The sequence below is a fragment of the Panthera tigris genome, chromosome X (genome assembly GCF_018350195.1).
Source record: "Panthera tigris isolate Pti1 chromosome X, P.tigris_Pti1_mat1.1, whole genome shotgun sequence".
NCBI classification, from domain to species: domain Eukaryota; kingdom Metazoa; phylum Chordata; class Mammalia; order Carnivora; family Felidae; genus Panthera; species Panthera tigris.
The window spans coordinates 1,430,000-1,443,862 of record NC_056677.1 but is presented as its reverse complement, the minus strand read 5'-3'; the positions used below and the strand labels follow the sequence as shown (position 1 = coordinate 1,443,862).

The 13,863-nt window shown below is 51.9% G+C and overlaps 1 protein-coding gene across 1 annotated transcript in view; it reads right to left on the bottom strand.

Annotated features, from left to right (window-relative positions):
- Positions 1-451: 451 nt before the first annotated feature.
- CD99 (CD99 molecule (Xg blood group)) overlaps positions 452-13,863 on the bottom strand; it is a 30,299-nt gene continuing 16,887 nt past the window's right edge. Inside the window, exons 2-10 of the mRNA XM_042974298.1 lie at positions 13,743-13,775; positions 13,445-13,489; positions 12,821-12,868; positions 12,082-12,150; positions 10,485-10,529; positions 8,265-8,321; positions 7,154-7,267; positions 1,613-1,669; positions 452-712 (exon numbers count right to left, since the gene is read on the bottom strand). Coding sequence (XP_042830232.1) covers positions 687-712; positions 1,613-1,669; positions 7,154-7,267; positions 8,265-8,321; positions 10,485-10,529; positions 12,082-12,150; positions 12,821-12,868; positions 13,445-13,489; positions 13,743-13,775 — 494 coding nt within the window. The 3' untranslated portion in view covers positions 452-686. The remainder of the gene's footprint in view (positions 713-1,612; positions 1,670-7,153; positions 7,268-8,264; positions 8,322-10,484; positions 10,530-12,081; positions 12,151-12,820; positions 12,869-13,444; positions 13,490-13,742; positions 13,776-13,863) is intronic.

The window sequence follows — 13,863 nt, the reverse complement described above, 5'->3', positions numbered from 1 at the left end:
GAGTATCTGAATGCAAAGAAGTATCCCCTGCAGGGGAGTATCTGAACACTGAGAAGGCCTTGTCCCCCATGTACCAAGACCAGTGGAAGGAAACAGGGAGAGAAGGAAAATCCCAAAACTGAAAGGCTACCCTTAGGTCGGTCATTTGTGTCACAGCCCCAGAAAAGGGACCCCAGCCCTACCACGGTGTCCCACAGCCTTTAGGAGTCACCCCACGGCATTGCATTTAAGGAAAAAGTACTTGGTTCCTTATTTCTTTCTTTATTAGTCTGATCTGAAAAAAAAACAAAAAAACAAAACTCCTCCCAAATGAAGGAAATTCTGAGGACACTAATTGAAGGCTTGTCTCGCTGTCTCCCAGGGTCAATGGCCCAGAGCTCCCGGGATGGGGGCGGGGGTGGGGGGGACTTCAGTGGGGTCGGGATTCAAACGACTTTGTGATGCGTGGTCGGCCTTTCACAGCCCCCCGGGGGAAACCCCTAGCGGCCACGGATAAGCTGACCACGCGTCCCCTCCGAATGAACACGGGGTGTCAGTGACGTTCCTCTACCCAGCATGGTGCAAACAGGCAAAAACACATGTCAAGCGGTACATGACAGACAGTCTGAACGTGAGCACAGGCGTGGGCAGGTCGGGGCTGGATCCTGCTGGAAACACGGGGGCCGCGTTCGACGGCTGCATAGCTTTTATTTCTCCAGAAGGGTCCACTGAACTGCAAACAGACCAAAAAGAAAAGACTTTGCAAGCCGGTCCCGGTCACCTGTGACTCTCGGCTTCCTAAAACCCCCAGAAGCAGGTGCCTCCGGGACTAGAGGCTACACGTGACCTCCAAATGCACCATCAACGGCAAAGTCTGACCCTGATCTGCTTCGGAAAGAAATTTCAAGAAATTTCACAGAACAATCAAGTGTAGCAAAAAAAAAAAAAAAAAAAGCTACAAAAAAAAAAAAAAACAACCATAAAAAAACACACAACAAGCCTTCCAGAAAAGTAGCACTTCAATATCTTAAATTTGGGGCGCCAGGGGGGCTCAGTCGGTTGAGCGTCCGACTTCGGCTCAGGTCCTGATCTCACGGTCCGTGAGTTCGAGCCCCGCGTCGGGCTCTGTGCTGAAAACTCAGAGCCTGGAGCCTGTTTCGGATTCCGTGTCCCCCTCTCTCTCTGCCCCTCCCTTGCTGTCTCTCTCTCTCTCTCTGTCTCAAAAATAAATAAATATTTGAACAATTAAAAGAACCCGTCCCCTTGACCTCATTCTGCACCAGGTGGAGACAACTGTTTAGAAGGAACTGGAACAAACCACGCGTCTCCGAAAAGGAACCTTTAACCCTTTGCTGTGCATCAGGGGGCTGAGTTCCCGGCTCCTTATGCACCGCGGGGAAAGCATCCTAACGGGCATTGAAAGAGCGTCTGAGGCCAAAGTGGGTGCCCTCTGAAGCCTGGATCCCAGCCCGGTTTATCCCGCGTCCCGGAACCAACGCCCTGGCAAGCATGGGGGCGTAAAGGTCCACATCCCACGTCCTGCATTGTCCCGGGACAACCGGGGGACGCACGGCGGAGGCAGGGGGCCGGGGCCGGGCGGACGGGACAGAAGACAGAAAGGCCTTGTGCTCACCGGGTTGGTCCGAGTTGGTGCTCTGCTGGTTTTTGGAGCTCACGTCACCTTGGTCGGCTGAAAGGAAGCAGAAAAGATGCCCCCGGGGGTGAATCCAGAGAAGGCCCCTTGTATCCGTGAGGCTGAATCAGCCCCCCAGCGTCCCGCCTGCCCCCCAGCACCACAGGGAGCAGGAAAGGTGCAAACACAGCCCCATCCACAGGGTGGGGTGGGGGGAATCCATGGCTAACGGGGTCCCCTCGGCTTGCGCTTGGGTCTCCTTGTCATGTTCTTGTCACTTTCCAAATTTCTGTTGCTAGGCACGAAAGCAGACTCGACCTGCCCCCAGACACCCCGCCCCGCAAAACCCCACCGCGGATACGCAGCCCGAATCGACAGAATTCAAGACAAGTCCCAGCTTCGCGTGCAAAAAGCGTTTATTTCCCGACGGTGGCCTCGCTCAGGAGCGCAAGGGGCACGTTTTCGGCGACAGGGGGGCCTCAACACCCACGGCAGGTCGCAGACAAACCGCTCACGCTGGGGGGGGGGGGGCGTGCCTGGAAAACGCCCACAAGGCACAGTAGCGGGAACGTCCACATGGGGCGAATGTTGTCGGCGACACGTAACAGGGCGTCTGAGGCTCGGGCGCGTGTGGTCACGGGATGCCAGCTTTGCAGGACGTTCCGAAGGCCTCGCGGTCGGGGGGTGCGTGGGCTGGACGCCGTGTGGCACAGGGCGGGGTCTGCGGTCTTGGGAGCAGGGGTGCGTCCTGACCCCCAGCATCCGCACGCACAAGGCGGGGGGGAGGGGGGGAGCAGGAAGCCAGGCCCCGTGGGTGGGTGGGTGGTGTTGGCTGTGATTCAGCCGGGACTTTGTCACACCAGGGTGGGCGGGGCCGCGGGACAAAACCCCAAAGCCCCGGGGCGTTTCTCCCAGATCCAGCTCTAGCCTCTTGCAAAACCCCCAGAGGTCAGTGTGGCCCGAGGCGAGGCCAACCCCGGGCAGGGAGGCCCAGGCCTTGTGGGCAGGGACGCACGGCCACATTCCCCGTCTCCAGGGGGACGCATACCTACCCTGGAAACACGGGGCACCTGTCCCCGGGCCCCCCATGCTGCAGGCCCCTGAGGGGACCCTGGATTGCACACAGGCACTGTTCATCATCACCTCCAGGACGTTAAGGGACCACGTGTCCCCATGTAAGCCGTTAGACACACTGCAGCTTTGGGGCAGGCTGGAGGGGGGGTGGGTCCCCAAGCCCCAGGACTATTTCTATCACACACACCGAGCACTCAGAACCCCGATCGAGGCTCTGGGGGAGCACTCAGGAGCACGGCCCAGCAGAGCCTGATTGTAGGTCCCACTGAGGGCTTTGCTCTTGGGGCCACACAGACCCTCCACTCAGACCGTGGGCCGACTGACTCCGCGATTGTAACATCCTGGGGTTTTTAGGGAAGGGGGGGACATTCACCCGTTTTACGAAGCCTGGTGAGAGAGACAGCTGGAAACTGCTTCCTCGGACACAGAGTGGGGGCAATGCGCCAGAAAACCCCACAAGCCGCAAAATCAGAGATGCCAAGTTGCACGGGGACGTAGAAACCCGGTGACCCGGGCCGGCCGTGTCTGGGGACCCTCCAGGGACCGCGGGGACAGCTCCCTGCCCTCCTGCCCGGTTGGCTAGCAAACAGGAACTCGACGGTCAGGAACGTGGTGATGTTGTACGGCCGACCCCTCAACCCCTCGCCACTCTTCCCTGGCAGTGAATTCAAGCTTAAAAGAAAATCTGCGCCTTCTTCCGCACGTCGTGAGGCTACCTACGCGTGGGACCTAAGACAACATTATGAGCCTCCGTGCCATCTGGAAGGCAGGAAACACACACCCCGGCCGGGGACGACCCCCTCACCGCGGCGACCGACTAGGCATACGGACAGGGGCAAGTGCTCGGCTCGGAGGCTTAGCGGACAAACACTGACCACACGGGAACATCTTCGGGCCTGCACAGGGCGTTCTGCACGTGCCTACATCCTTGGCTGGTCTGAAACGAAAGGTCGGGAAAGGAAAGAAAAAAAACAAAAAACAAAAAACAAAAAAAATAAAATAAAAACAGCAAAGGTAAACTTTGCAGAGGTCTGAGGCGGGTCCAGCAAAGCCCCCGAAAGCAGCCGCCAGCTCGGACAAAGACACTGTTGGGGCTCAGAAGTATACAGCAGGCTTTCGAGACTTTTTTTTCTTTTTCGCAGCAATGATTAGACACCAAAGTGCAACAGGAAGCCGAATCCGAAACAAAACCAACATCAAGGAGGAGAGGGGGGCAGGAGTGGGGAGACAAGCAGGGAGGGAGGGAAAGACAGGGGAGGGACGCCCCAGCTGCGCACTCCAGCAACGCCTCAAGCATCTGCTACTAAGATGCTGAAGTGGGACTGACCACGGGCCCACGTCCAAAACGGCTCTCAACAGCCCAGTGTGCACCATTTGTTAGAAAAACACACTCAACCCTTAGGAACATGTCCAAATCATTAGCACCAAAGGACACATCTACCAAATTTTGTCAGCCGTGGATACTTTTCTGGGCGTCAGCTCAGAACGTGATACCAAAAAGCATTTAAATAAATTGCTATCGGGGCGCCTGGGGGGCTGATTCGGTCAAGCGTCCAACTTCGGCTCAGGTCATGATCTCACAGTTCCTGAGTTGGAGCCCCATGTTGGGCTCTGTGCTGACAGCTCAGAGCCTGGAGTCTGCTTCTGATTTAGTGTCTCCCTCACTCTCTCTCTGCCCCTCCCTTGTTCATGTTCCATCTGTGTCTCTCTCAAAAGTAAACATTAAAATTTTTTTTAATAAATTCGTATCAAGACAGCTAGCATGTGATCGACACACCTCCACGCTGAGAGAAAACTTCAGTTGGCACCCACTTGTTCGACACTGACCTGCATGCAGATTCAAGAGACACGACAAACTCCAATGCAATAACAAAGTCCTGGAAAATCACATTCTTTAGAAACAGCCCCAAACCATGGCATCTCTTCAACCACTGGGATACACTGGGGCCACATCCTCCTTGCAAAATGTCCAAGCCCACAGTGACTTCTGGGTATGCGCTTCTTTAAACAACTATCCCGGCAACAAAACCTATAAATGACCCCGCACAGACCTCCGGAGGGTCTAGGGACTTGTGTGCCCGATGGTGAGACCAACACAGAACTTGATCCCATAACACAGGTCGAAACACCAAAATGTCTATTCACACACTCAGAAAAAATACTCTTGTGCATTAACGTCTTGCGGTTTATAGAAAAATAGAACCTAATTTTCTTTGTCATAACACTGGACATTTTATGGCTACAGACAAAAATGCCTAACAACTGAAACCAGAACCCCCAGCTTCCTTTCCTTGTTATGTTTTGCCTCTTCCTTTGCTCTTTTTTTTTTTTTTTTACTTTTTCTTTGTACATCTACATCAGCTAAGATCATGAACCCCATAAAAACCACAAAACAAATAAAGATTATAAAGCACCCACAATGCTAATTTGGCTCATGCAGAGTGGAAGACTGGATGACATTCTGGGGAAATGAATTTAGCTAGGTCCTCACTCCCATACGTTGAGTCACGGACTGCCCTCAGCCCATTCTTCAGGAAAGGCAGCTTTTATTTTTGAAAATTGTAAATTCAACTATTCCTACCTGGGGAGATTTTGATTTTCATGCCATGCAATGACCAGAATGTTCCAAGAACCAGGAATGAGGTGCGGAGAGAATGGAGAACAGTTAGTTTTCCAAGGTCCTGATCCCATTCCAAATATTGGACAACGTCATCTCCATGAGGACTCCTGAGTACTTGCCCAAGTCCCTGTGCTTTGGCATATGGATGTCAAATAGCACCACAGCATCCAAGGGAGGACACGTCCCTTGCTAAGACAAGGTGACAGAATGCTTTGTGACACCAGAATCTGACGGGATTTGGAAACCCAGTTTGGATTTGAAGATCACCTACAGATTTTCAGGAAATCGTTGTGCCTGCACTTCCTGTGCATTCTTCCCTAGCAGGGTGCCTTCCTCCTCTCCTGGCTGAGCGTCTTCATACAGTGTGACAGAAATGAAGTTGAAACAGAAACAGAGATGCACTTCTCCTGAATCCCCAACTATTTAGCCTCTCTGCTATTTCTAGGAGAAGCAACAGGTGTTTTCATTGGTTTCCCCTCTCTCGTTCCTCGTTGCATGTCTTCCAAGAGCATTTTCTTGACCTTGGCCATCCTTCCATTTGGGCACATCCTTAACCTTGGCCAGCGGTCCACTTGGGCACGTCCTTGACCTTGGCCAGCGGTCCACTTGGGCATGTCCTTGACCTTGGCCATCCATCCATTTGGCCACGTCCTTGACCTTGACCAGCAGTTCACTTGGGCACATCTTTGACCTTGGTCACCTGTCCATTTGGGCATCCTGGACATTCAACATTCAGGCAACCAGGCACAGTGACCTGAGCACCCCTGATGGAAGTCACCCCGTCATATGTGGTAAATAGACATAATCAGGCACTCTTAGCCTTCACTGCAAGAAGACAGTAAGGGTGCTGTTGGGGACTTTCAATTTCAGGCTATATAGAAATGGAGTTTGTGAATCTAAAAATCTGGAATGATGGGAGATTAAGGGTAGACTCCCACCCTATAGTCTAACTGTGTGTCACCATCTAATGACATCTTTTGTGAAGTTCCCCAGAGTCCTTAGGCAGTGGTCCTTGAAGATGGAAGGCGACAGCTAAGAATGAATATGTAATTGAAGCCACCAGTAGGTCGGGAGTTCAGACATCATGAGGCTCCTCCAAGGAGGAGTAGCATCCATAGTCCATGGGACCCTTGAAACCACATCAGAGCCTACCCGTCATTATTCTTGCAAGAGGGAAAGCAAGTGACCTGGGCAGAGTGACCCAGAGATGCATGAACGTGAGCTACGTTCAAAACAGAAGTTACTGACGCCACAGCAAATCCTATGTAATTCAGGGACTCTTGCATATATGGTCCCAAAACACCCAACAGTGCAATTCCAATCCCTATGTCAGTAAGTGAGGCACTGTCTACAGTCACCTATAAATTTTATATCCCATCCAAGAAGCCTCTCAACTACCTGTTGGTACGGGATTGTACCAGAAAAGGAATCAGTTGCCCTGTGTTTCGATTTTAATTCCCTTGGGTGGAGAAAACAATATGGCGGCCCCCCAGCCATCGCTCTTCTCCAAAGGATGATGAGGTGGCCGCGATCGTAAGTAACGACGAACAAATGTTTCTAAACCCTAACATTTCTTCAACCAACCCGTCAAGACTTTGACACACAGCCTTACGAATCCTTACAAAAGGCCCTTGGCGCGCAGATGACCACCTCCCCATTTCACAGACGGAAAACCCAAAACGACAGGGGTGGTTAGTGACTTCCAAATTTACAGCGATTTCCTGAACTATCAGCAGCCTTGCACATGTCTCATGCCAACCAGACTTCTGGTTTGTTTTAGTTTTAAGAAAGCACAGATTTCCAGTTAGTAAGGCACAAAAGAAAGGAAGCTATTGCGAAAACCTTACCGTTTTCTTTGAAGCACAATTTTTTCTTCTGGTAGGCGATAAAGCTAGAAATTGCCCCAGCCACGGCCACCACCACGGCCCCCACGATGCCAGGGACCACCCCAGGGGAGTCAGCTGTGGGAAGAAGCACAAGGCACCGTTACTGGGGACCCCGTGACCACAGGGTGACCGTGGAGGAAACCCCACTCCTGAGCCTTGCCCAACTCCCACCTCCAATCCACGTGCATGACACGAAGGGCCAGCCACACTGCTCCCCAAAACTCCCATCTGGAATTGGAATCTGTTTGACTACGGGCACCATTTTGGATGGGACACCCTGACTCCTCTCCTGCCCTAACTAAGGCCAGTGCTCGGGTCCCAACAGTTCAACGTGGAAACTCTCAGGGGGGGCAACACGGCCGACCGTGCGTGGTGCCCCTCTGGGACCAGTCCGAGGTCATGTGGCATCACCGTCTCCACGCATTTTCTGGAAATCAAAGCCGCTGAACCCCTCTGTATGTTCCGTCTGATTTATTAGGACGGTGTTCCTGTTCATTCCCAGAGTGGGCGTTGGGACATCCATTGTCTGCTGCCTTTGCACATGGGCGTTCCTGCTTCTCGGGATTTCAGACTCAGCGGGGACTCGTCCCCCTCGGCTCTGCTGGTTGTCAGTCCTTTGCACTGGGACTGAACCACCCCAACGCCTCTCCTGAGCCCCCGGCTTGCAGAAGGCAGCCTCCCCAGTCATGTGGGGCGATTCCTTAGAATCAATCTCTTCCTGTGTATCTGTACCCGTATCTGTAGATAGATGGATCCCAACGGTTCTGTTCCTCTAAGGAACCCGGGGCAAGACCGCTGGCATTCCTTCTTAGGGCACTCTGGGAAAACGAACTTAAAATGCAGGTCACGTCGGCACCCCTGGGCTGCGTCCCCGAAGGGCGGTCAGCCAGCTCTTCAGCTGAGCGCTTGGGGCGTGTGTGGCTCGGACCAACCACCAGCTTCGGTGCCCCGTGTGCCGGCATCTTTAGAACGACACAGCCAGCACGACAGGTGTGGTCTTGAGCAGCCCGTTCTGCTGTCTCTCAACAGCGTGTGTGAGAAACTCCAGGCATCAGAAACCAGGGATACCTACCCTGCTCCTCCCCATCAGGCCTTGGGCCTCCACCGCCGGTGCCATCGCCACCGCCCCCTGCAACGGAGAAACAGGCTGGCAGATGAGTTGTGTCAGGCAGATTTTTGGTAAAGACAAACTCCCACTGAGGATCAACTCCCGGGACCTCGAGCTGCGAAGGGAACTTGGGAATGACCTTGCAGAGACAAGGCCGGGCACACCTGTCCTTTCCCGTTGTTGAGCGGGGACGTCCCCACTTGGCTAAAGGGAACTTCGGGCTTGCCCCCATGCACCTGACTGAGACCACCGCTCCCATGGTGGACTCCAGGAGACCTAGTGAGTCCTGGCTGCCTCAGGCCTCTGGCCCCTCTCGCTGGGCTCAGCAAGGATCCCAGCCAGGGCCTCGGAGCCCACCTGAGACCCAGCCCCTGGCTACGAGGAGATCGAAGGCACATCCCTGTTGACTCCCGGATACGTACAGGGGACCCTTGAACAACGAAAGGGGATTAGCAGCGTCTGCTCCCTGTGTGGTTGAAAATCCGTGTACGTGGGGCTCCTGGGGGGCTCAGTCGGTTAAGCATCTGACTCTCGATGGCAGCTCAAGTCATGATCTCATGAGACTGAGTCCTGAGTTGGGCTCTGTGCTGACGGCATGGAGCCTGCTTGGGATTCTCTCTCTCTCTCCCTCTCTTTCTGCCCCTCCCCTGTTCAAACCCCTGCCCCCGTCTCTCTCTGTCTCAAAATGGGTGGAAAACTAAAGAAAGAAAGAAAGAAAGAAAGAAAGAAAGAAAGAAAGAAAGAGAAAGAAGGAAAGAAAGAAAGAAAGAAAGAAGGAAAGAAAGAAAGAAAGGAAGAAAGAAAGAAAGGAAGGAAGAAAGGAAGAAAGAGAAAGAAAGAAAGAAAGAAAGAAAGAAAGAAAGAGAGGAAGAAAGAAAGAAAGAAAGGAAGGAAGGAAGGAAGGAAGAGGAAGAAAGAAAGAAAGAAGGAAAAAAGAAGGAAAGAAAGGAAGAAAGGAAGAAAGAGAAAGAAGGAAAGAAAGAAAGAAACAAAGAAAGAAAGAAAGAAAGAAACAAAGAAACAAAGAAAGGAAGAAAGAAGGAAAGAAAGGAAGGAAGGAAGGAAGAAGGAAAGAAAGAAAGAAAGGACGAAAGAAAGAGAAAGAAAAAGAAGGAAAGAAAGAAACAAAGAAAGGAAGAAAGAAAGAAAGGAAGAAAGAAAGAAGGAAAGAAAAAATTGGTGTACAATTTTCGATTTCCCAAAAACTTAACTACGAATACCCTACTGTTGACAGGAAGGTTTACCGAACACATAAACAGTCGACACGGTATTCTTAGAATAAAGGGAGCAAGGGAAAACAAAATGTAATTAAGAAAGTCGTAAGAAAGAAAATGCATTTGCAGGACCGTGCCGTATTTACTGAAATAAGGGCACGTGTAAGTGGACCCGTGGAGACAAACCCGTGTTGTTCAACGGTCAACTATAAGTATATGTTAAGACAAAGTACGTGTAAATTCATATGTAAATATACGTAAATATAACGTAAATGTAACCAACATGTAAATACACATAAATGTAAGGTAAATGATAACAAACACATATAAATATATTCTACTTACTATAAACACATATATTACTATACTTACTTTATATGAACATTTTTACTCACTTATGTAATATGTAGTATATTTAAGGACTGTTTTGGACCCTATTCCAACCTAAGATTTTAAAGCAAGAGGTAGAGGGGCCCCTGGGTGGCTCAGTCGGTTAAGCATCCGACTTCGGCTCAGGTCACCATCTTACGGTTTGTGAGTCAGAGGCCCGCGTCAGGTGAGCGCGAGCCCGGCTTCGGGATTCACTCTCTGCCCCCTGTGAGATTCTCTGTGTCTCTGCCTCTCTGCCCCTCGCTCACTCACGCTGTCTCTCTCAAAACAAGAAAAAGTGGGGCGCCTGGGTGGCTCAGACCTTACTTCATCCGCAGCACCAAATAGTCACCGACAAAACAGGTGATTGGTGCATCCAGGAAACGTCAAGAAGGGCCTGTCTGGCCGGCTTCCAGCCCGTGCATACGGCGGGTAGCTGCCTGCGGTCAACACAGCTCCTGGGACCAGCCCCCGTGGAGCACGTCTTACGGTCCACAGCCTTGATGCATCTGCATCACTGAGCGCTAAGAGCCTAGACCCCACCGTGATTCTGCACAACAGGTGGGTGACAGGGAGGAAAGAGAAGAAGTCATCGTTCTACCTGCATCTGAGGCTCCATCGAGGAGATCGGAATCTGAGAAGCCACCTAGGAGAGAAAAACACAAGTGTTATCTGCTATCCTGGGACTGTCAGGAGGGTCTCGATGTCTCGGAACAAAAGAAAACACCATCAGGATCAAAAGCAGAGCGGGGACAGGCGCAATCCAACAGGGAGTATACTTTCTGGAAGAAATGTCTCCAGTATGCAATGACAATTTAATTCCCAATTCTATTTTAAGCTCCTGAAGTTAGCCTCACCAAAAACTCTGCTACAGAGCCTGAAAAAGACTCCAAAAAAACAAAAAACAGAAAAAAGAAAACATATAGCAATCTTTTGGATGAATATACATGAAATGATCCCAAAGGAACCTCAGTAATAGCCCTACCTGTTCACTCCCCCCATTACTGGTGACACATTTTGTTCACGTCTCGACTCTGGACTTGGCCACGAGACTCAGAGGTTAAGTTGTCAAAATGGAAGCCAAGCCAGTAGTTTAAAGTAGCCTCCGTTGGGCCGGGTGGTCTTGCCCATTGAGAGGGGCTCACCGAAGCTCGTGGCACAGTGACCTCAGTCATCCAGACAAGCCAACCCCAGAGGACCCACCCACTGACCACAGACACAGGACAGCCACGCCCGGATCAGCCAAGCCCCGCCCAGACTCAAGCCCCGCCCAGCCAAGCCCCGCCCAGACTCACGAGACAGAACGATTAAAAAAATTTTCGGCCACATTGGGTTTGGGGATCCTTTGTTAAGGGTCAATAGCTAGCTGATACACATCAAATTTAATGCATCAGTTTCACGAAACCTATCATGATGAAATACGGGTCATTCCACAAAGCCACATACTTTGTAGGAGGACATCCTTCAGCGTACGACGTGAGACTCACGGGTTAAAAGAAAAAAAAATATATATGACCACATGCATTGACAAGCACATGGCCCTGATAAAACTGAATATGTCCTGGGCTTTCTACCCAAGGCAAAATGATTCCAATACAAGAGAAAGGAAAGAGAAAATATAAGTATAAAAACATAAATATATACACGCGATCAAGAAACCATTTGCCAGTAATATGATAGTCTTTTCATAAAAGCTAAAAAACAAAGGCAAAATTATTAACAGGTAATAGGATTCTTCATTAAGTGGCTAGTGAGGAGCGATGTACAAAATTCATTTCTGGGTTACAGAAATGAGCCCCAAAATAGCGGAGATTAAATGTGTCCACAGAGGGGCACCTGGGGGGCTCAGTCGGTTGAGCATGTGACTCGGGCTCAGGTCATGATCTCATGGTCCATGAGTGCGAGCCCTGCATTGGGCTCTGTGCTGACCGCTCGGAGCCCGGAGCCAGCTTCGGATTCTGTGTTCCCCTCTCTCTCTCTCTGCCCCTCCCCTGCTCACACTGTCTCAAAAATAAATAAACATTAAGAAAAAGCAAACATCTTTTCGAAAGCTGCTTTCCACTCCTGGAAACCCCACAGGACTTTGCCCCGCGGAGCCCACGTGGTGCCCAGGCCACCGTGAAATGAGTGCCTCTCTGTAAGGGAGCCCACTATCCTCTGAGAAACGCCCAGCGGCCCTGAAGGGGAGGGAGTCTTACCGGAAGATCCAGGCTGCTTGGGGTCTGGGTTAGGCTTCGGTTTGGGTGGTTTAGGCGGTACTGGGTCGTCTGTTTGTAAAAGATAAGCGTTGCATTTATGAGCACTTTGCAGTCAGCAAACACACACACACACACACACACACACACACACACACACACGAAAAAAAAGAAAACCAAGGAAAAGGCATCAGTTCACCTCCGCCTGGTTTCCCAAACAGCTACGAATTGGAGTGTGCCCTTTCTCAGGGTGGGGACCCCGGGACACAGTCCCCTGCCCATTTCTTTCCCAGTGTCAGTACTCACCCTCAAGAGAACTGGGCCCTTCCCACGCTTCTGTAAGTTTCCGACAGAAACCGAAGCAGATGTCTGGACCGGCTGCGGAATTCGCAGGACCCAGCCCAATGGAAAACGCGGGGCCCACGGTTCAAACTGGACTGAGCATTTCAATATGGCGGCCACAAGCCAGGCTGGGCTCTTGGTGAGTGTGTGCACGGGTCACATGCCTGAGCTCACACCGTCACCCCAAAGACGGTGAGCCCCGTTGAAGAATAAACGCAGGTCCACACAGGGGCAAACCACACACCCAACAGCAATGGCCAACAAGGACAGGCCGTCACCTGCGTTTTGGGGGGTGACAGCCATCGCTTGCTTCCAAGAGACGACGCTCGTGGGAATGATACTCATGCGGCGATCGGAAGGACCGTCAGCCACACGGGAGACTTCCGAAAACCATACTTACGGCTTCTTCCCCCGCCGAGGGCGTCTTCCAAGTTCAAGTCCGAACTGTCTGCAAGGGAAACGTGTCATCAGCCCCGAGGCTCCGGGGAGGAATTCAGACCCCTAAACAGACCCCTAAACAGAGAAGACCCTGCTTTCCCAGCTCCCTAAACGCTTTTCCTGGCCCCAGTCTCACCAAGGTCAGAACGTCAGAGCCGCATTCCTGACCCATCACATGAAAAGAGCCACGGGCGAACCCAAGTCCCCCAAGAGTGGCCACAGCCTCGGGGGAGGCAAGGCTCGGAGCGCTGGGGACAGACATGTGACACCGTGTGTGGGCGGCCGTGCACCTGCGATGGGCGTCTCCGGGCCCAGACGTGCGGGACCACCCGACGGGAGCCTCCCTGATGACCCAGGTGGCCTGCGTGTTCCGAACCCTTTCCGAGCTGCAGCTACGTCTAGGGGTTGCAACGCTCTCTGGTCCCACACCCTTTGGCAGCTGGTAACCCACAAGGACGTCAGCCCTGGTTTCTGCAGAGAAACCACGGGGCCCACGGGGTTCACCAGCAGCTCTGGGGGCCAACGGGGGCGGGGGGGGGGACGGCGGGGATCTGTCCCGTGCCCGCCAGGGACGTCCGCCTCTTACCTGTGCCGGGCTTCTTGGGAGGCGCTGTGGGTTTCTTGTTACTGTCTAAAGAGAAAAGACAGTCTGTGAGCGAGACTGCTCGGGAACTCTGAGCCCGCTGAGGACCCGCCATTAACAGGTGCCGAGCAAGGTTTTCACTGAGACCAAGAGCATGTATACGGTGTATACGAAGGCATTGACCCCCGTACAGGCTGTGTTATACTTAACTACGTGCGGGTAAAACTCACTGTCCTGTGTGAGCCTAAATTTTAACATTACCTCCCACTTGTCACAGCTACGAAATTTTAAGAGCACTCACCGTCGAGGGCATCCGACAAATCGAAATCCTGGCCTACGAGGCAAAAAAGAAAAAAAAAAAGTCTGATTACGTATAAGAAACGTACAAACGTGAAAATTAACGAAATACACAGAAAGGGGCT